The sequence below is a fragment of the Vulpes vulpes genome, chromosome 16, assembly GCF_048418805.1.
Source record: "Vulpes vulpes isolate BD-2025 chromosome 16, VulVul3, whole genome shotgun sequence".
Classification (NCBI taxonomy): Eukaryota; Metazoa; Chordata; class Mammalia; order Carnivora; family Canidae; genus Vulpes; species Vulpes vulpes.
This window is the reverse complement of record NC_132795.1, coordinates 47285463-47304181: the sequence shown is the minus strand read 5'-3', so window position 1 is coordinate 47304181 and position 18719 is coordinate 47285463. Positions and strand designations below refer to the sequence as shown.

The 18719-nt window shown below is 65.9% G+C and overlaps 3 protein-coding genes across 5 annotated transcripts in view; all 3 read left to right on the top strand.

Moving 5' to 3' along the window:
* The first annotated feature begins 1119 nt into the window (after positions 1-1119).
* TRABD (TraB domain containing) lies at positions 1120-8568 on the top strand. Of its 2 annotated transcripts, none has more exons than XM_072742413.1 (10): positions 1120-1216; positions 5031-5098; positions 5337-5415; positions 5678-5844; positions 5987-6127; positions 6386-6496; positions 6588-6727; positions 6967-7139; positions 7223-7334; positions 7432-8568. In XM_072742413.1, exons 2-10 carry the CDS (start codon positions 5066-5068, stop codon positions 7607-7609), a joined length of 1134 nt encoding a protein of 377 aa, XP_072598514.1. In that variant the 5' UTR covers positions 1120-1216; positions 5031-5065; the 3' UTR covers positions 7610-8568. The 2 variants fall into 2 exon arrangements, with proteins under 2 accessions (XP_072598514.1, XP_072598515.1); XM_072742414.1 differs by lacking the exon at positions 1120-1216 and adding an exon at positions 1368-1533.
* Positions 8569-8643: 75 nt separating this feature from the next.
* Positions 8644-10862, top strand: LOC112935833 (angiopoietin-related protein 5-like). Of its 2 annotated transcripts, XM_026019763.2 has the most exons (6): positions 8644-9006; positions 9085-9112; positions 9414-9505; positions 9852-9978; positions 10073-10258; positions 10514-10862. In XM_026019763.2, exons 1-6 carry the CDS (start codon positions 8920-8922, stop codon positions 10813-10815), a joined length of 822 nt encoding a protein of 273 aa, XP_025875548.1. In that variant the 5' UTR covers positions 8644-8919; the 3' UTR covers positions 10816-10862. The 2 variants fall into 2 exon arrangements, with proteins under 2 accessions (XP_025875548.1, XP_025875547.1); XM_026019762.2 differs by having other exon boundaries at positions 8644-9112.
* A 1616-nt stretch (positions 10863-12478) lies between these two features.
* Positions 12479-18719, top strand: part of SELENOO (selenoprotein O) — a 14220-nt gene continuing 7979 nt past the window's right edge. The window contains exon 1 of the mRNA XM_072741560.1: positions 12479-13074. Coding sequence (XP_072597661.1) covers positions 12494-13074 — 581 coding nt within the window. The 5' untranslated portion in view covers positions 12479-12493. The remainder of the gene's footprint in view (positions 13075-18719) is intronic.

Below are 18719 nucleotides of genomic sequence, written 5' to 3'. Positions count from 1 at the left end.
CAGCTCTGCAGGCCGGGACCCCCCCGCCCCCCGGGCGCCGGCTCTCCCCGCGCCCCGCCGCCCCGGCACACGGCCGCCCTCCCCTCCGCGCACGCCGCCCCGTGGCTCCTCTCGAGTTGCGGACAGTCGCAGAGCCCGGACGCCGCAGCGGGTGTGCCGCCGACCGCCCCCCCCCCCCCCCGGCCGCGGAGCCACCTGCGTGTCCGTGTCCGCGGCGAGACGGGGGGCCCGGCTCGCGGGGACAGAAGAGGCCGAGCCGTCACCCCGCGCAGCGCCGCCCGCCCCGCAGGTGCCCCGGGTGCGCGCCCCCGTGGGCGCGGGCAGGTGCCCCGCTCCCGGTACCGGGCCCCGGCGGCTGGGCCCCCCGGAGAACCCCCGTCCCACGCAGCCACGGCGGGATCCGGCTCTTTCCGCGGGGCTGTCCCAGCGTGGACACGTCCCCCGACCCCTCCAGACCCGGACGGCGCCCGTGGGGACCGCGGAGGGGGCCGCGTGGTCGGAGCCCTGGGGCGGGGGGCGGGGGGGGGCCCAGGCCTCGGGAACCGGAGGCCGCGGAAGGAGGCGGGCGGCGGGACTGCTGGGCCTGCACCCACCGCGCCGAGGGGCGGCCGCGCCCCCCGCACCCCCCAGGCCGAGCCACGCGGGCGCCCCCCCTCCACCCCCCTGCGCGCTGCCCCTCCCAGGCGATGGGCGCGAAGCTTCTCCGTGGACGTCGTGAGAACATCCAGGGCCTGGGCGCTGCGGCCAGAGACCCTAAGAGTCCTCGCAAGGCCGCCAGCTCCCGCAAAGCCCCGGGGACTCGAACTCGGGGCTCCACAGTCCACTCCTTCCTCTTGGACCTCGAGGCGCCGGGGGCGGGCCGGGCCAGGGCGGGGCTTCTCGCGCGCGGGCCCCCGGGAAGTGTAGTTCGCGGTCGCTCGCGCACAGCCCCCTGGGAAGTGTGGTCCGCGGGCGCTCGCGCGCGGATCCCTGGGAAGTGTAGTCCGCGGGCGCTCGCGCGCGGACCCCTGGGAAGTGTAGTCCAGGGGCGCGGACCCGGCGCGCCGACGGAGCGGACGGGCGGCCCGGGGAACTGCGCTTCCCGGCATGCCGCGCGCCGCCCGCCCCCGGCCCCGGCCCGTCCGGCCGCCCCGCCCCCGGTCCCGGCCCCGGTCCGCCCCGTCCGGTGGGGCGAGTAGCCGCATGGAGGCCGGCTGAGGAGCACCGCCCCGCCTCGGTACGCTGCGCGCCGCGGGCCCGGCTGACGGGCGGGGGTCGGGCCGGGTCGCGCTCGGGGTCGGGGGCCGCCTCGCCCCGGGCCGGGCCCAGCCCCCCGCAGCGTGGGCCCCGGGGCTGCAAGGGTCAGCGCGGGGCCGCGGGGGGCGCGCGGGGCAGGGGGGGCTCCCCCGGCGGGACCCGGGCCCCCGAGTGCGGCGGCGCTGCCCTGGAGGCCGGGGCCGTGGCCGGGCCGGCGGGGTCGGCGAGGCCGAGGCCTGCGCTTCGTGCGCGCGGGGCAGCGGCCGCGGCTGTAACTTCGTGCCGCAGAGCAGCGCGGTGAGCGAGTCGGGAAGTCGGGGGCGGGGCGGCCGCGGCGCGGCGTCGGGAGCGCGGCTCTGGGCTCGGCGGGCTCCGGGGCGGGGGTCCCGGGGCGGGGCCTGGACGGGAGGACTGCGGGGCGGGGCGGGGCGGCGAGGGGACGCGAGCCCACCGGGTGGCGGAGGTGCGGGCGGGGCGGGGCTCCCGCCGATCCGGGCCAGCCTGGGGTGGGGGCGGGGCGGGGCGGGGCGGGGGCTCCGCGCACACCCACCCCCTGGGCTGCAGCCCAGGGCCCCGCCCGACCGACGGGGGTCGCCGGTGAAGGCGGTGTGTCTGCTTGCCGCTGGCCGTCTCGCCCCGACGGTGCCCCGGGGTCTGCCCTGCCGGGGCCTTAGGACCGTCGTGGGGCCCCCGCCGTGACTTCCCGGGGCCCTGGTCAGCCCCCAAAGGCTCCACCGCCAAGCGCCAGCCCCGTGGATGGGGCCTCGGTCCGTGAGCCCGGGTACGTGGGTCAGCACCGGCTCCGGCTGCCCCGGCCGGGACGGGGCTGCCGCTCACGCTCAGCTGCCGGTGGCCTCGGTGCGTCCGGAAATGGACGCCAACGCAACACGCTCAGACGCTATCATTCCATCATGTGGGTCAAGCTTACCCAGGGTTGCACCCCCGGCGGGTCCCAGATGCCAAAGGGGCTTTTCCTGCTGTTGAGCAGGTAGCTCTACTGGAGGACGGGACAAGGCGGTCCTCTCGGGGCCCTCTGGGCCGTGGGGAATTCCCGCCGCTTCAGACGTGTCTTCTGGAAGCTGGTGGGTGACTCTGCTGCTGTCACCTGTGCACAGGATTGTGACTCACAGAGCCAGGTCTTGGTGTGTCCCTACGGATGAGGACAGAGCCTCGGAAGACTCATCTTCCACTGTCCCCTGAAACCAGACTGTTGGTTGTGCTTGTGCCCCACGGGGTTCACTCCTGCCGCCCCAGAGTCCTCGAGGTCACGAACTGAAGTCTGAGCATGGCACCCATCCCGCAGCCAGACAGCTGGGCAGCAGGTCCCAGCAGCTCCGTCCTGGAGGCAGGAGCCAAGAGTCCTGGCAGGTGGGAGGTGGGGTGCAGCCCCAGGTGGTGGGTCTGAGACCTGGCCAAGCCCTGACCGCGTCCTGCCACATGGTTGCTGGCATCTGGCCCCAGGTCATCCTCGTGGACAGTCCTGCTTGGCAGTGACAGCTGGTCAGAGGGAGGGAGTGGCAGCTGGATGTGGCAAAGGACTCCATAGGCCACCAACTGTGGCGTGGCCAGTAGCAGGCCCGCACTGGACTGTGACATGGGAGGCAGCACATTTATGTCCCCTCGATGGTGTCAGCAGGGGTCTGTGTGTCGCTGCAGCATGCAGCGGTCTAAGAGCTGCTGGGACCTGTAGATCCGGAGAGCAAGGCGAGGAACCCGGGTGTGGACACCGGGTGGCAGCCACTGGGGGGGGCAGGGAGATGGGGGCTGGACTCCGAGGTGGGGGGCCTTACTTCTCTTCTGGCCACTGGGAGAGGCTCAGGCCCCAGGCGTAGGGGGCGGGGCTTACAAGCAATCACGTCCTGCAAGGCTACCGCCGGGGCACCCCACCTCTGGTCCTCCTGGCCAGGCCAGGCACCCACCTCCGCAGGGAGGGGGACAGAGAGCTCGAGGGGGCCCCAGGGCCTGGCACGGCAGCGGGGCGACTGCATCACACCTGATGGCCTGTGTGGCACCCCCGCGCCCCCAGCCTCCAGGAGGGCCCACGGGCAGGTGCCTGTGGCCTGTGCACAGTGGGGTCCGCCTGTCCCTGCACGCACAGGTCTCCCCAGGGCTTTGGAGGGCGGGGAGGGGTGGGGAGGGCTGGTGGCCACCACACCCTCGGGAGGGAGGGCAGCGGCCACGGCCACGTGGTGACAGGAGCCTCCCTGCCCGAGCACAGGATGTTTTCTTAATAAGTTTTTCTGGTACCTTGGCAGCCTCGAGCTGCTTCCAAGTAAGAACCGTTTGCTTTTCGAGTAAAGCCGGACCAAGGCGCGTCACCTTCCGTTCCTCCTGGGCGCTCAGGAGCCTGGAGGGGCGGGGCGGGGCTCCTTGCTGCGCGGGGTCCCCCCCCCCCCCCCCCCGCGGCTTCAGGGCTCCTCCTGCGGGTATTTGGGTGGCGCCTGGCGTTGGTGGGTGCTTTTTTCTGTAAAGTGGGAAGAACAGGCTTGGGGGGGTCAGGCAGGAGGTTCTGGGGGAGGAGAGCCCAGGCCCTCCTGCCCCTCCCCAGATGCACTGTCTCCAACACACACACACACACACACACACACACACACACACACACACACACCCCGGGCCCAGCTGCTTCTTTGGGCCCTAACTCAGTTCCTCTTTCTGACCCTGTGACTGAGGTTGCGTCTTTCAGAAACCCGGTGCCAGCCTCTCCCCCGCCCCCACAGCTCCAGGCACGTCCCTGGATCCGGATGGCATTTGGTCAGAGCAGGAGGGAGCCCCGCCCATCTGTGAGCCTGGACACCGGGCTGGTGGCCATCCCTCCCGCTGCTGAGGAAGAAGCAGGGGCTGGGGCAGGAAGCCCCCGCGCCACCACCACCGCCACGGCGGGACACAGCCCGGGCAGCCCAGTGCAACGGTGGGGCCCGGCGTCCAAGGGGCTGGGAGCCTGACACATGGCCTTGCTTACTTGTCACGGGCCCTTCCTTTTTATTGTAAAATGTTGGAAAGTGTCGGCAACAGAGAAACAAGTGCAGCCCAGCAACATTGCACAGGCCCCCCAAGGCCTCGCTTCCCCAGGTTACCACCCCAGGCCTTGTACCTCCAGGCCTCCCTAGGCCTCGCTCCCCCAGGTTCCCCACCCCCCGCCTCGCTCCCCGAGGCCCCCTCAGGCCTCGCTCCCCCAGGCACCCCCCCCCCAGCCCTGCTCCAGAAGCACAGCCCGAGCCCCAGGCACTGCATCGGCCTGTCCCTGACAGGTGCAGATTCTCTAGAACCAAAGGTGGTTCATGCCACAGCTTGAAAGCAGCCGGCGTGGGTCTGCTCCGGGGACTGGTCCCCACGGCACTGGGCGTCCCCGTCCTCAGGTGCTGCCACCCTGCACCCAGGCGCCGCCCCAGAGGCTCCATCGGGCTGGGCTGGGTTGTTCCACAGCGTCCTGGGGAAGCCGGGAATCCCATCCTGACACAGGCAGCAGCCCCTCCCCATCCTGGGTCCTGTGGGTCTGGATGGTCCATGTCTGCATGGGTGCTCGTCCAGCCCAGGGGACACAGAGGACACCCCCCAGCTCACCTGCTGGGGCAAAGCCAGGCGTCCCCAGCCCTGCTCTTAGCCCACGGCACAGGGTTTCCAGATCCCTGAGGGCAGGGTCCGCCGTCTGCTGGGCCCAGAACCCCATGGCTGGTGACCGGCAGGTGTCATCTGCCTGGAAGGGCCAAGCCTGCGGCCCCGCCCACGGGTCCCCGAAGCAGAGGGAGCCCCATGCACAGATGAGGCCCCGGGTGACCGCCTGCCTGTCTCCTCAGGCTTCGCTCGTCGGTGCAGGAGCCGCTGCCCAGCCATGGAGGGGGAGGAGGAGCAGCCACCCCAGGAGGTCAGGGACCCAGCCGATGCCGGGGTCGGGGTCTCGGGCTCAGGGTCCAGCCAGCCACTCAGCAGAGTGGGGGCCCCTCAGCGTGGCCGCCTGGGGGTGGGCTACGTACAGGCCACGATCACAGGCTTCAGTACTGGAGGGTGTGTGGAGCTCACGGTGGGGACGCGGTGCTGCCCCGAGCCCAGGCTGGTGCCAGGGAGGCGGGCATCCCGACTCAGACATTCCCTTCTCTCTGCAGGCCGACGTGGAACCTATTGTGACAGTGGGGGTGTCAGAGGTGGTGCCCAGGGTGCTCGCCGGAGAAGCCCAGAACCTGTGTGCGCGCTCCTGAGATCACGCAGGGCCGGGCGGCTGGGTGGGATGGGGGAGCTCTAGAGCAGCAGCGGGTCCCCTGGGCTTGGAGCCCTGGGCGGCGGGGTGCACCCCCTGGCGGCCGATGCAGGGGTGCCAAGGCGGGGGCGGGGCGCATGCACGGTGTGTGGGGAGCTCGTGTGCACCTGGGCTCCGGGTGTCGCTCACCCGAGAGCCGGGAGCCCGAGTGGCCCAAGTGCGCCGCACCCACCCCCGCTGTCCTTGCAGCCGACGCGGACGCGCTGACCCTCCTCCTGGAGATGAAGCTGAGGAGGCGGCGGGAGCGGCCCAGCCTGCCGCGCACCGTGACCGAGCTGGTGGCGGAGGATGGGAGCAGGGTGTATGTGGTGGGCACGGCGCACTTCAGCGATGACAGCAAGAGGGACGTGGTGAAGGTGGGGACCGGCCCCCGGGAGGGCTTCCTGGGGCCTCGTGCCTTCCCCGTCCAGCCGCGGGCAGAGCCGTTGTGTTGCCTCGGAGCAGTGGGGGCACCGGGGGCTGGGTGGGGCGGCGGGCTGAGCGGCGCGGCCCTTGCAGACCATCCGGGAGGTGCAGCCCGACGTGGTGGTGGTGGAGCTGTGCCAGTACCGCGTGTCCATGCTGAAGATGGACGAGAGCACGCTGCTGCAGGAGGCCAAGGAGCTCAGCCTGGAGAAGCTGCAGCAGGCCGTGAGGCAGGTGCGGTGCCAGGTGGCGTGCTGCCCACCCTGGGGCACCCGGGCTGGGCCTTGGCCCAAGGGGAGAGCTGGAGTGGGCGCCCCGGGGCCCCGCACGGGCAGGGGCTGAGCTCAGCGCTGTCGGGCAGCCCCAGGACCCCTCCCGCACCCCTCGCTCACACCTATGTGTGCCGCCGGGGGTCGTGGCAGGGGACTGGGGCCTGGGCCTGAGGGGCACCCGCTGGGGATGCGGCCGCTGACGCGGGCTCCCTCCCCGCAGAACGGGGTCATGTCCGGACTCATGCAGATGCTCCTGCTCAAAGTGTCGGCGCACATTACCGAGCAGCTGGGCATGGCTCCTGGCGGCGAATTCAGGGAGGCCTTCAAGGAGGTGGGCCTGGGGCCACCGGGAAGTGGGGGGCCGGCGCCTGGGGGCTGCCCGGGGCCCAGCTGCCCCGGCCAACGCCCAGCCCTCGCCCCAGGCCAGCAAGGTGCCTTTCTGCAAGTTCCACCTGGGCGACCGGCCCATCCCCGTCACCTTCAAGAGGGCCATCGCGGCGCTGTCCTTCTGGCAGAAGGTCAAGCTGGCCTGGGGCCTCTGCTTCCTGTCAGACCCCATCAGGTAGGGCCCCTCACCTTCCGTACGCAGCCCCACCCAGGAAAGGTGGCCCAGGGCCCACCGCGGGGTTCGTCCCCCCTTGTTCTGGGGCTAAGCCTCCTCAAACAAGGCCTTCCCGCCCCTTCCTTCCGCCGGGGGCCTGGACACAAAGGGTGCGGAGGTCCCTGCCCTGGGTCAACAGCACAAGCCTCCTGCTAGCTGCCCTGTGCCCACGAGGCTGGCAGCGTGCCCTCTGCCCCCAGCAAGGACGACGTGGAGCGGTGCAAGCAGAAGGACCTGCTGGAGCAGATGATGGCGGAGATGATTGGCGAGTTCCCTGACCTGCACCGCACCATCGTCTCGGAGCGCGACGTGTACCTGACCTACATGCTGAGGCAGGCCGCCCGGCGCCTCGAGCTGCCGCGCTCCTCTGACGGTGACGGCGACGGCTGGCCCGGGCGGGGGCTGTCCGGGCACCGTCGCCGCCAGGCTGGGGCTGACGTGTCGCTTCCCCCACAGCCGAGCCCAGGAAGTGTGTCCCCTCCGTGGTGGTGGGCGTCGTGGGCATGGGCCACGTCCCGGGCATCGAGAAGAACTGGACCACTGACCTCAACATCCAGGAGATCATGACGTGAGTACCGCGCAGGCCGAGCGGCCCGGGGAGGAGGCTGGCCCGGGAGCCCGCACCCCCGCGCGCGGAGCCAGCCCAGCCCACCCTTCCTCCGCAGTGTGCCCCCGCCGTCCGTCTCCGGCAGGCTGTCCCGGCTGGCCGTCAAGGCTGCTGTCCTGGGCCTGCTGGGCTACGGCCTCTACTGGATGGGGCGCCGCGCCACCAGCCTGGTCCTGTCGCTGCCCGTCGCTCAGTACTGTCTGCAGACGGCGTCCACAGCCCGGCCGCACAAATAGGAAGGACAACCTCCCGGCCGCACCTGGGTGGCAGCCCGGGGGCGCTGGGGCCGGCCCCCCAACCAAGGAAGTCCCGGGCGCGACCCCCCGTGGGGGTCCCCACCCAGCCACGCCTGCCCTCCAACCCGCCCAAATAAAGAATTATTTAACTGCTCTGAGCTCAGGCCTCCCCGCAGCCCCTCCCCGCCCCTGCGGGACCGCTCCTGGGGTCACAGGCTCCCGCGCGTCAGGACAAGCTGGCAGGAGGGGCCGCAGGGGCACATCTGGCCGCCCCTACCTCACCGTGCCTTCCCCTCATGGGCAGCGACTCGCGGTGGGCTCTGGGCCTTCGGGGTCCCGGCGGGGCAAGCGCCGAGCCGCTCCCTGGGGCTCCGGGGGTGCCGCTGCGATGGGACGCTTGGCCCGACAGGGGCCGCCCATGGGTGCCGGCTCTGCCTGCAGAGACTGTGCTGTGGGCTTTTAAAAATGTCTGAAATTTTTTTTACTCAGGTAATTTTAACTTAAAACGAACTGAAGTAAATGTCAGGAAATACTAGCCTTAAATCCCACTGGGACAAAGGGTGTCAGGGCGGGGCGCGGGTGGGCGAGCCCATGGGAGGCGGCGCGGGGTGGCCCCTGGACGCGGCCCCTCCGTCTGTCCACTCGCTCACCGCTGGGACCCTCCCTGGGGCTGCCCCGCGCCACCTCCCCGACACCTGGTGCGTGGTCGCCACTTTGCACACATGTGGCAGGTGCCTGCCGCCCCCAGCCCCCCACATGGAGCTCCTGGCCCGGGCACGTCCAGGGGGGTGATGCGGCGGCCGCCTGGGGCGGGGATCACGCGGGACTGTTTGTGTTGACTCCGTGTCCGACCAAATCCGGGGCAGCTTCGGCCATGAGCCACGCCGGACGGTGTTCTCCTTGTCACATACACACATGTACTCGTTCCTTAGAAACCGAAATAAAGTCTAATTTTGGAAGCTCCTGTTTTGTGAAATGTGTGGAAACGACGGGAGTCAGGTGCCCCCCCCCCCCCCCCCCCCCCCCGGCTTCTGTGCGCGGCGGGGGAGTGGGCCGGGGACGCCCTCAGCAGGGCGGATCCGGGCACAGGGGCCGCAGCCAAGGGGAAGTGCGCTCTCGGGGCGCCCCACCTTCGGGCCCCCCCAGCACGAGGGAGGAGAGGGGCGGGGTGAGCCCGGCACCTGCACAAAAGGAGCCAAAGGAGCCGGGGCCCAGGGGCTCAGATCTTCCCCAAAGGCCAGCCGTGAGCACGCAGGGTGGAGGTGCCCCGAGGCTGTGGCCCCCCACCCGTGTCCGCGCCCCCAGGAGCCATGGCTGCCAGCCCCGTGCTGGGTCTTGCCGCTCTCCTGTGCCTCTCGGTGCCCCAGGCCAGCTGCCTGGTGCGGTTTCGACGGCCGGTAAGGGGCGGTTGCCGACGTGGGCCAGGGCCTCCCAGAGCTCCCAGCCGGCCTCTCAGCGGCCCTCTCTCCCCACAGGTGCAGGTGGCGCTTCTGGAACCCCAAGGTCTGGTGAGGCGGCTGAGGGAGGCCGGGGCCCAGGCTTGGCAGCCCCCAACCTGCCCCACAGCTCCCCCTACCCCGAGGGGATAGGGGCCTGGGCCCCTGGTGCTCCCACATTAGGGCCCCCCCCGGGCTTGGGGGGCCGTCTGGCGGCTGCTGGCTAGGAGGGGAGGGGCCCAGGACTGGCCTTCGGGGCAGCAGGGGAGGCCCGGGGCTGTCCAGGGGCTGCAGGCAGGGTGGGGGGGATGGCCGCGGTCGCGGGGGGATGGCCGCCGTCTGAGTGCCCCTGGCTGTGTGTCCCGCAGGGAGGGACTGCTCTCACATCTGGGCGGGGAGCCCCGGCGCCCCCAGCGGAGTGTACACTGTCCAGCCGGCCGGAGCCGCCACCCCGTTCCAGGTGGGTGGCCAGGTGGGCGGCTGCCACCGTGGGGGCCTGGGGAGCTGGACGGTGTGACCATCCAGCTAGCCGGGCCGGGCAGCCGGGGGAAGCCTCGGGGAGACTGAGCCCCCCAGGAGACCACGTGAAGGGAAGCAGCAGCCACGCAGCAGGGTGAGAGCTCCGGGACCGAGCAGCCTCCCGGGGTGCAACCTTATCGACGCTTCCCAGAACTCGAGTTTAATATGATGCAAGTTTATATAACATTACAAGTAGAAAAACAAAGTTTCAGTTTTCAAATACAAAGTGTTTCCCGGAGAACGGGGAGACCTGTAGGCCCCATGCCAAGTGCACGCCCCTCCCCCAGGTCCTCTGTGACATGCACCCGGACGGCGGCTGGACGGTGATTCAGAGCCGCGACTGGGGCCGCGGGAGGCCCCTGGACTTTGAGAGGTGCTGGCAGGAGTACAAGCAGGGCTTTGGAGACTTGAGAGGTAGGACACGCTCCTGCGGGGACCGGGCCGACGGCGGGGGCGGCCAGCAGTGGCCCGTCCCACAGCTGTGCGGCCTGATGGCCCGTGCCCGCAGGTGACCACTGGCTGGGGCTGCAGCACATCTCTGACCTGACGTCCCAGCCGGGCCTGCGGGTGGAGCTGAGGGTGGACCTCCTGGACGTGGACAACCGCACGCTGCACGCCCACTACGACCACTTCCACGTGGATGGGGAGGCCCAGTTTTACCGGCTGAGCCTGGGCCTCTACTCGGGGAACGCAGGTGAGCGCTTCGGAGGGGAGGGACCCAGCGGGCTCAGGGAGGGGCTCAGGGAGGGGTTCAGGGAGGGGCAGTCCTGCCGCAGGGCCAGGGCAGGCAGGGAAGGATGGGTTCCCAGCTTTCCGGCCCACACCTGCCAGTCTCTGTGCTTGGGGAAACACTCGCTCCCCAAGCGCCCGCCCTGGGGTCCCCGACGGCAAGGCAGCGGGTGCGGCCGGAGGGGCAGCTAGCCAGCACCCACGCCGCCACCGCACACAGGAGACGCGTTCCGGGGCTCGGGCCACACGGACAACCAGGAGGGCTGCGGCTTCAGCACGCTAGACCGTGACCACGACCGCTGCTCGCCCTGCACGGACGGCGCCCAGACCTTCGCCAGCTGCAGCCACGATCGCTCAGGCTCCGGGTGGTGGTACAGCGACTGCGGCCACGCTGACCTCAACGGGCCATGGCCAGAGCGTGAGGGGGCCATGTCGGGCATGCGCTGGGCGGCTGGCAACCAGCAGCCCACCTTAAGCTCCTCCGTGCTGCGCCTGCGCACAACTGCTCCCCGCGAGGCCTAGGCCCGCGCCCATGGGCACCTGAGCCTCATTAAACGTACCAGCCTGGCTGTCCGCTGTGTCTTCCTCGGGGTCAGAACCGAGAGGCTGCCGAGCTCAGCTCCGGCCCAGCCTGGCTGCTCAGACCCTGCGCTGTCCATGGTGGGCACCTCCACCCAAAACAGCCCTGGGGGCATCCGTGAGGCCGCGCAGCCCAACGTTTAGGCCAGAAGCAAGGCCCCCAGGTGCCATAAGGCACTAACCCTTGGTGCCGACCTCCTGGAACCCCTGGCACCCCCCAGGTGCCCCCACTAGCTGTGAACCCAGGCCCACCAGATTCCAAGGTGTGGGTAGCACAGTGGGGTGAGGGGCAAGGAGATGGGTCGGAAGGGCCTGGGGAAGGGGGGGGGGTGACACTAGGGTCAGGCCAGGTCCCCTAGGCAGGTAGGAAGGAGGCTGGGACTAGGGGACTCCGCCAGCAGGCCAAGCGGACAAGACCGCAGGCAGCCCAACGTCAGGCTGCAGGAGGAGACCCCGGGGGATCGGCGCCCACAGGGACCTAACACGGAAGGCGGTGCCCCCGTGCACCCCCGGGGTGAGGCCTCGGAGCTGCAGAGGGGCTGGCAGGCACAGACGCTGCACCTGACGTCTGGGAAGCCACGTGCTGGGCTCCTGGGGCGAGGGCACAGTCCAGCCGCGAGGGAGCCCGTGTGTCTGTGCTCCTGGCCTCAGGTTTTAGTGGGAGGCCAGCGCGGGGGCCGCGGGGGCACCGGGAAACCCCTGCAAGGACCACTGGCTCCCTGCCGCCATCCGGGTGTAAGGCTCCTCTGAGGGCCGCACCGGGGCACCCTGCAGCAGTCACGCAGGTGCCTTCCCTGGGCAGACGCTGCAAGACCAGGCTGGGGCCCCAGCCCCTGGGCAACCATGGGGAGGGTCCCGGGACCCGCAGCCCTCTAGCCCGGGATCAGAGACACGGGAAACGGGAGGAGCTGGGTTCAGGGCGGTGCTATGCCAGAAGGGCAGAGGGTGCTAAGAGGTCACCCAAGGGGGGCGGGGGAGGGTGGGCATGCGGTCCAGGGGCGCAGGGGAGGCACCGGCCTCCGCTCCGGCTTCGCCCCGGGGCTCCTCCTGCGGGGCCGCACCGACCCGGACCCGGACCCGGACCCGGACCCGGACCCGCGCGGACAAACCTCCCCTGTCCGCTCCGCCCCGGTGCCCCGCGCAGCCGGGAACCGCCCAGAGGCCGCCCCGGGTCACCCGGGCTGAGGCGCCCCTGACGGTCTACAGTCGCGGGCGCCCGGGTGCTCTTCCCTCCCGCCCCCGCGCCCACCCCCCGAACCCCGCCCTCCGGACCCCCCAATCCCCGGATTCCTCCAGGCGCCCCCCGCCCCCGGAACGCCCCGAGACTCCCGGAATCCCCCCGGCCCCCCGACCCCCGGATCTCCCCGCCCTCCTGGACACCCCCCGACCCGCGGACCCTCCACCCCCCGGGTCCCCCCGCCCCTAGGACGCCCCCCTGACCCCCGGATCCCCCCGGGCCCCCCGACCCCCTCGCCGCGGCCAATCAGAGCCAGGCTTTGGAGGGCGCGGCCCGCGCAGGCGCACGAGCAAACGCCACCCGGCGGCTGCGCAGCGGGGCGGGCAGCGGCTTCCGGTAGGGGCGGAGCTTCCGGTCGGGGCGCAGGGGCTTCCGGCGCCGCCGATGGCCGCGCTCCGGGCCGCGCTCAGGGCCTTGTTAGCGGCCCCCCGAGCCCGGTCGCCGCCACTGGGCCGCCGCCCGCCGCCCGCGCCCCGCTCCGCCTCGGCCGCCGCCCGCGGCGCTGCCATGGAGCCGGCGCCCCGCTGGCTGGCGGGGCTGCGCTTCGACAACCGCGCCCTGCGCGCGCTGCCGGTGGAGACGCCGCCGCCCGGCCCCGAGGGCGCCCCGTCCGCGCCGCGGCCCGTGCCCGGGGCCTGCTTCAGCCGCGTGCGGCCCGCCCCGCTGCGCCAGCCGCGCCTCGTGGCGCTGTCGGAGCCCGCGCTGGCGCTGCTGGGCCTGGGCGCGCCGCCCGCCGACGCCGCCGCCCGCGAGGCCCGGGAGGCCGAGGCCGCGCTCTTCTTCAGCGGCAACGCGCTGCTGCCGGGCGCCGAGCCCGCCGCGCACTGCTACTGCGGCCACCAGTTTGGCCAGTTCGCGGGGCAGCTGGGCGACGGCGCCGCCATGTACCTGGGCGAGGTGTGCACGGCGGCTGGCGAGCGCTGGGAGCTGCAGCTCAAGGGCGCGGGCCCCACGCCCTTCTCCAGGTGGGCCGGGGGCCGGGGGAGGGAGGAGGGGAGGGACCGGGTAGGGAAGAGGGAAGGAGCTGGGGGACGGGGAGGGGAGGCAGGGGGAGCTGGGGGGCGGGGCCAGGGCCGGGTGCAGTCCCGCAGCCTCCCTCCCTGGCTCCCTGGCTCCCTGGCTCCCTGGCTCCCTGGCTCCCTGGCTCCCTGGCTGGGCCTGACACGGAGCTGCAGTGATGTGGGGACTAGAACAGGTGGGGCGACCCCAGTCTCCAGGCCTGGGAACCAACTGCCTGTGCCGAGGCCCCAGCCCCTCCCCTGCCGCGGGGCTGCAGCCACAGGGCTGCAGCCAGGTGCCCCCGATGCCCTTTGATCTCTCCACTGTACAGAGAGGGTGCAGCCAGGTGCCCCGACGCCCCTCCACCTCCACCGCACAGGGAGGTACAGCCAGGTGCCCCAGACGCTCCTCGACCTGGACCACACAGGGAGGGTGCAGCCAGGTGCCCTTGCGACCCTTGACCTGGACCTCACAGGGAGGGTGCAGAGAGGTGCCCCAATGCCCCTCGACCTCCACCACACAGGGAGGGTGCAGAGAGGTGCCCCGATGCCCCTCGACCTCCACCGCACAGGGAGGGTGCAGCCAGGTGCCCTGATGCCCCTCGACCTCCACCGCACAGGGAGGGTGCAGCCAGGTGCCCCGATGCCCCTCGACCTCCACCGCACAGGGAGGGTGCAGCCAGGTGCCCTGATGCCCCTCGACCTCCACCGCACAGGGAGGGTGCAGCCAGGTGCCCCCCACGCCCCTCCACCTCCACTGCACAGGGAGGGCACCCCCACCCCCAGCTCCTCCCTCCAGCAGCTGCTCCACCCTCCACGCATAAACCACGGGAATTTTGGAATCAGCTGTGCAGGAGCACAGCCACTGGCCCCCGAGGCAATGTGTTTGCGGGCAGCCCCCGGGGCAGCGCCTGGGCCTGTCTGCTCCTCCCGATGCACACAGCGTGTGGTCAGAACCCTGCGCAGGGACAGGATCCCTCAGGGCCACTGCTCCCCGGGGCCGGTCTCCAAGCACCTGTGGGCGGGACCGGGCAGCCTGACGCGCAGGGGCCCTCGGAGCTGTAGCGGCAGCCTGACGCGCAGGGGCCCTCGGAGCTGTAGCGGCTCATAGCGCGCACGGTCAGCCAAACCAGCCACATTTGTTAAATGCTTGTTCAATGGCTAAAAAAGTTACAGCCAAGTTGCCATTTTCTGTTCAAAGAAATCCTGAGGGCAGGTGTCTCCCCTGGCCACTTCCCTGTGCCCAGCCCTCCTCCCTCTAGGAGCTGAACGGGTCCTGCACCCCCTGCCTGCCGCCCAGCAGCTCCATCTCTGGCCCCCAGAAGAGCTCGTTCTTCATCCTCTAGTTTCCAAATGGCTCTATCTCTAGAAGTGTCCTGAGTTCAGTTTGGCACCACCGCCACCCACCACAAACACCTTGCTCAGAGCTCTCCACACCTCTGCCCCTTCAGAGGATATGTAAATGCTTCTCACCTGGGGGCCTGCTCGTTCTCTGAGCATTTTAAACTTTGTGTATTCATTTCAGTAGTTTGTTTTTTCCAGTTACAAAGACAAACCTCTTGGGAGAGTGATCAGCTATTGGATGTTTTTTATATTTGAAAACTTGAGTGTTAAATCTCGTATTTCTAGATTTGAGATCCACTAGAATATTTTTCTTTAAAAGAAAAGGGTCAGGGATCCCTGTGTGGCACAGCAGTTTGGCCCTTGCCTTTGGCCCAGGGCGCGATCCTGGAGACCCGGGATCGAATCCCACGTCGGGCTCCCGGTGCATGGAGCCTGCTTCTCCCTCTGCCTGTCTCTGCCTCTCTCTCTCTCTCTCTCTCTCTCTGTGACTATCATAAAAAAAATAAAATTAAAAAAAGAAAAGAAAAGAAAAGGGTCAGTTAACCTTTACTCAGCTTGGCACCCACCCCCCGATGTGTTTTGGGGTCCCCAGCCTCAGCAAGGCTGACATCCAACGTGGCTGTGAGTGGCTTCCGGCCAGCTCCTGCTGGATCCCCAGATAAGGATTTGGTGGGGTGGGCAGGTGACTTCATGCCTGTGCCGCCCCCTCTGCCTGCTGGAGGGGTTGAGATTTCAGAACGTGCTTCTCCTGGCAGGTACAGAATACCTTGTCCTCAGCTGGGTCCATCCTCGCAGTTCTGCTGGGGGGTGCAGCAGAAAGGACTGCTGTCATGTGTCCTGTTGGCCCTGTGGGTGCCTGGCTGCCCTCTGAGGCCCTTTATTCTTGCTATGTAATGGTCCAGTTCTGGCTTTTGCCTTGGGAAGAAGACAGGCTGCTTATTTTCAGGACCAGTTTTACCAGATTCAAGATTAAATTGGGCTCTGCTGGCTTCCTGCTGAACACGAAATCTAGCTGGGTGAGGGGATTCCCAGGACCAGGGAGGAGTGGATTGACATTTGACAGTAGGTTTCCTTGTCACAGTTCTTTATATAGAAGGTAAATGGAGTGCACCTGTCCCACTGGCCAGAGGCTGACGCCGTGAGCCCTGGGGTGACCGCCAGATCTGGTTTCTAGAGGTGTCACTCACACTGGGATGAGCCACACTCAGGCAGGGAAAGGCAGGAGGCCTAGATGTATCTTCACACAGTGAGGGCTTGCAAAACTCTGAGCACCCGTGATCATATCAGTATATGCAGCATACATACAAAGGATTTGACAAAATAGAGTGCCCATTCTTTTTTTTTTTTTAATTTTTTTTTTAATTTTTTTTTTAATTTTTATTTATTTATGATAGTCTCAGAGAGAGAGAGAGAGAGAGAGGCAGAGACATAGGCAGAGGGAGAAGCAGGCTCCATGCACTGGGAGCCTGATGTGGGATTCGATCCCGGGTCTCCAGGATCACGCCCTGGGCCAAAGGCAAGCGCCAAACCACTGCGCCACCCAGGGATCCCTTTAATTTTTATTTATTTATGATAGAGAGAGGCAGAGACACAGGCAGAGGGAGAAGCAGGCTCCATGCACCGGGAGCCCGATGTGGGATTCGATCCCGGGTCTCCAGGATTACGCCCTGGCCCAAAGGCAGGCGCTAAACCGCTGCGCCACCCAGGGATCCCTAGAGTGCCCATTCTTGACAAAAACTCAGTAAACTAGGAAGAGAGGAATTTCCTTAAATTGATAGTACCTCCAGAAAACCGACAGCTAACATCTACTTGGTGAGAAGAGGCTGGAAGTTCTACTAAGATCAGAAACAAGGTAAAGATGTTTCCCCCACCATTACCTTTCAGCATCAGACTGGAAGTCTTAACTAATGCAGTAAGACAAGAAAAGGAAATTAAGGGTATACAGATTGAGATGGAAGAAATAAAACTCTTTGCAGATGAACATGTATGTAGAAAATCTCAAAGATCTGATGAAAAAGAACTAATAAGCAGTTACAGCAAGATTTCAGGAGGTAAACTTATTACAAAGTCAGTCACTTTACTATATACGAGCAATGAGTGATTGGAATTCAAAATTACTTTTTAAAGATTTTATTTATTCATTCATGAGAGACAGAGAAGTCCCCAGTGTGGGACTCAATCCCGGGTCTCCAGGATTACACCCTGGGCCGAAGGCAGACACTCCACTGCTGAGCCACCCAGGCATCCCAGAACTTGAAATTAAAAACAATATTATTACCATTATTACTCCTCAAAATGAAATACTTAGGTACAAATCTAAGAAAATACGTACAAGGTCTTTAATGAAGAAAACTACAAAACTGATGAAAGATCCCAAAGAACAAAATAAATGGAAAGATGTATCACATGTCCATGGATGAGAAGACTCAATGTTGTCAGAATGTCAGTTCTTCCCAGTTTGTCTTGTAGATTCAATACAATCCCAATCAAAATCTCAGTAGGTTATTTTAGACTTACAATAACCAACATAATATTGAAGAGCAAAGTTGGAGGACTGACGCTACCTGACAAAAGCCTTACTGTGAAACTATAGTAATCAAGAAAGTGCACTGTTGTTGAAAGAATAGATCGATGGAACAATGGATAGATCCCCATGATGTAGTTAACTGATCTTGACAAAGAAGCAAAGATAGTTGTTTGAACAGATGGTGCTGGGACAACTGGGCATCTGCACACCAAAATATACCCTTATACCCTTCACAAAAATGAACTCAAAAGGGATCACAGACCTAAATATAAAATGCAAAATTATAAAACCCCTAGAAGATAAGATAGAAACCCCAGAGGACCTTGGGTTTGGACATGATTTTTTAGACACATACACCAAAGGCAAGATCCATGAAGGAGGTACTGATCAGCTGGACTCCATTAAAGTTAAAACTTTTGCTCTGCAAAAGACAATATCAAGAGAATGAAAAAAAACTAGACTGGGAGAAAACGTTTGTAAAAACGTGATAAAGGACTTACTCAAAGTATACGAAGAACTCTCAAAACTCAACTGTAAGAAAACAAGGACTGAGATGGGCTAAAGACCTGAACAGATATGTCCCCAGAGAAGAGACAGAGTTGGAAAATAAGCACACACAAAGGAGCTCAGCGTCATGTGTCATCAAATGCAAATTCTGACGACAGTGAGCCAGCACGGCACACCTATCAAAACGGCCCAAATCCAGAGGCCTGGCCACACCAAGTGCCGGCGGGCATGGGGGCCAGCAGGAGCGCACACTCGCTGACTGCCACGCAGGGTGGCGTGGCCACCGCAGAAGGCAATTGGGCAGTTTCTTACAAAAGTAAACATGCCATATGATCCAGCAGTTGTGCTTCTTGCTATTTACCCAAAAGATTGAAAACCTGTGTCCACACAAAGCCCTGTGCACAAATGCTCATGGCAGGTTTATCTTTAATTGCCCAAACTTGGAAATGACCGACATGTCTCTCGGTCAGTGAGTGGATACGTGACGTGGGGTCCATCCAGACAGTGGGATCTTGTTCAGCGCCAAAGAGAGACGAGCTACCAAGCCGTGGGAGACACAGAGTGGGGCACCTGGGTGGGTTGCTCAGGTGAGCATCCAGCTCTGGTTCTCCCTCTGGGTCTTGATCTCAGGGATCCCCCACGTTGGGTTAAAAAAAAAAATGACATGGAGGAACCGTAAATGAAAGATGCCAGTCTGAAAAATCTGTGTGCTGTAATGGTCACATTCCAGAAAAGGCAAAGCTATGGAGACGCATGAAAGATCAAGGGTTAGGGATCCCTGGGTGGCGCAGCGGTTTGGCGCCTGCCTTTGGCCCAGGGCACGATCCTGGAGACTCGGGATCGAATCCCACGTCAGGCTCCCTGTGCATGGAGCCTGCTTCTCCCTCTGCCTGTGTCTCTGCCTCTCTCTCTCTCTCTGTGACTATCATAAATAATAAATAAAAATTAAAAAAAAAAAAAAGATCAAGGGTTATAGGGGAGGGAGGAACCGGCCGGGAGGCTGCTCCGAGTGACGCCATCACCCGCCTCCACCTGTCCCACCTCCGTCCGAGCGCACGGAAGCGAGCCCTGGCGGAGACGGCGGTGTGTATGACGGGGACGTGTCCGTGCGAGTCCATGGGTCGTAACAGGTGTGCATTGGTGGTGGTGGGGACAGTCAAGGGGGCTGGGGGTGGACGGGAACTCCCAGTACTCTCCTCGGGGCTCTGCTGTGAGCCTGAGGTTGCTCTGGTCC

Excerpts from the sequence above, each read along its gene's own strand:
- TRABD (XM_072742413.1), top strand. The coding sequence starts at position 5,066 with ATGGAGGGGGAGGAGGAGCAGCCACCCCAGGAG. Across the intron at positions 5,099-5,336 it reads AGGAGCAGCCACCCCAGGAG|GCCGACGTGGAACCTATTGT; the intron begins GTCAGGGACCCA and ends TTCTCTCTGCAG. Across the intron at positions 5,416-5,677 it reads CGGAGAAGCCCAGAACCTGT|CCGACGCGGACGCGCTGACC; the intron begins GTGCGCGCTCCT and ends CTGTCCTTGCAG.
- LOC112935833 (XM_026019762.2), top strand. The coding sequence starts at position 8,920 with ATGGCTGCCAGCCCCGTGCTGGGTCTTGCCGCTCTCCTGTGCCTCTCG. Across the intron at positions 9,113-9,413 it reads GGCGCTTCTGGAACCCCAAG|GGAGGGACTGCTCTCACATC; the intron begins GTCTGGTGAGGC and ends TGTGTCCCGCAG. Across the intron at positions 9,979-10,072 it reads GGGCTTTGGAGACTTGAGAG|GTGACCACTGGCTGGGGCTG; the intron begins GTAGGACACGCT and ends CCGTGCCCGCAG.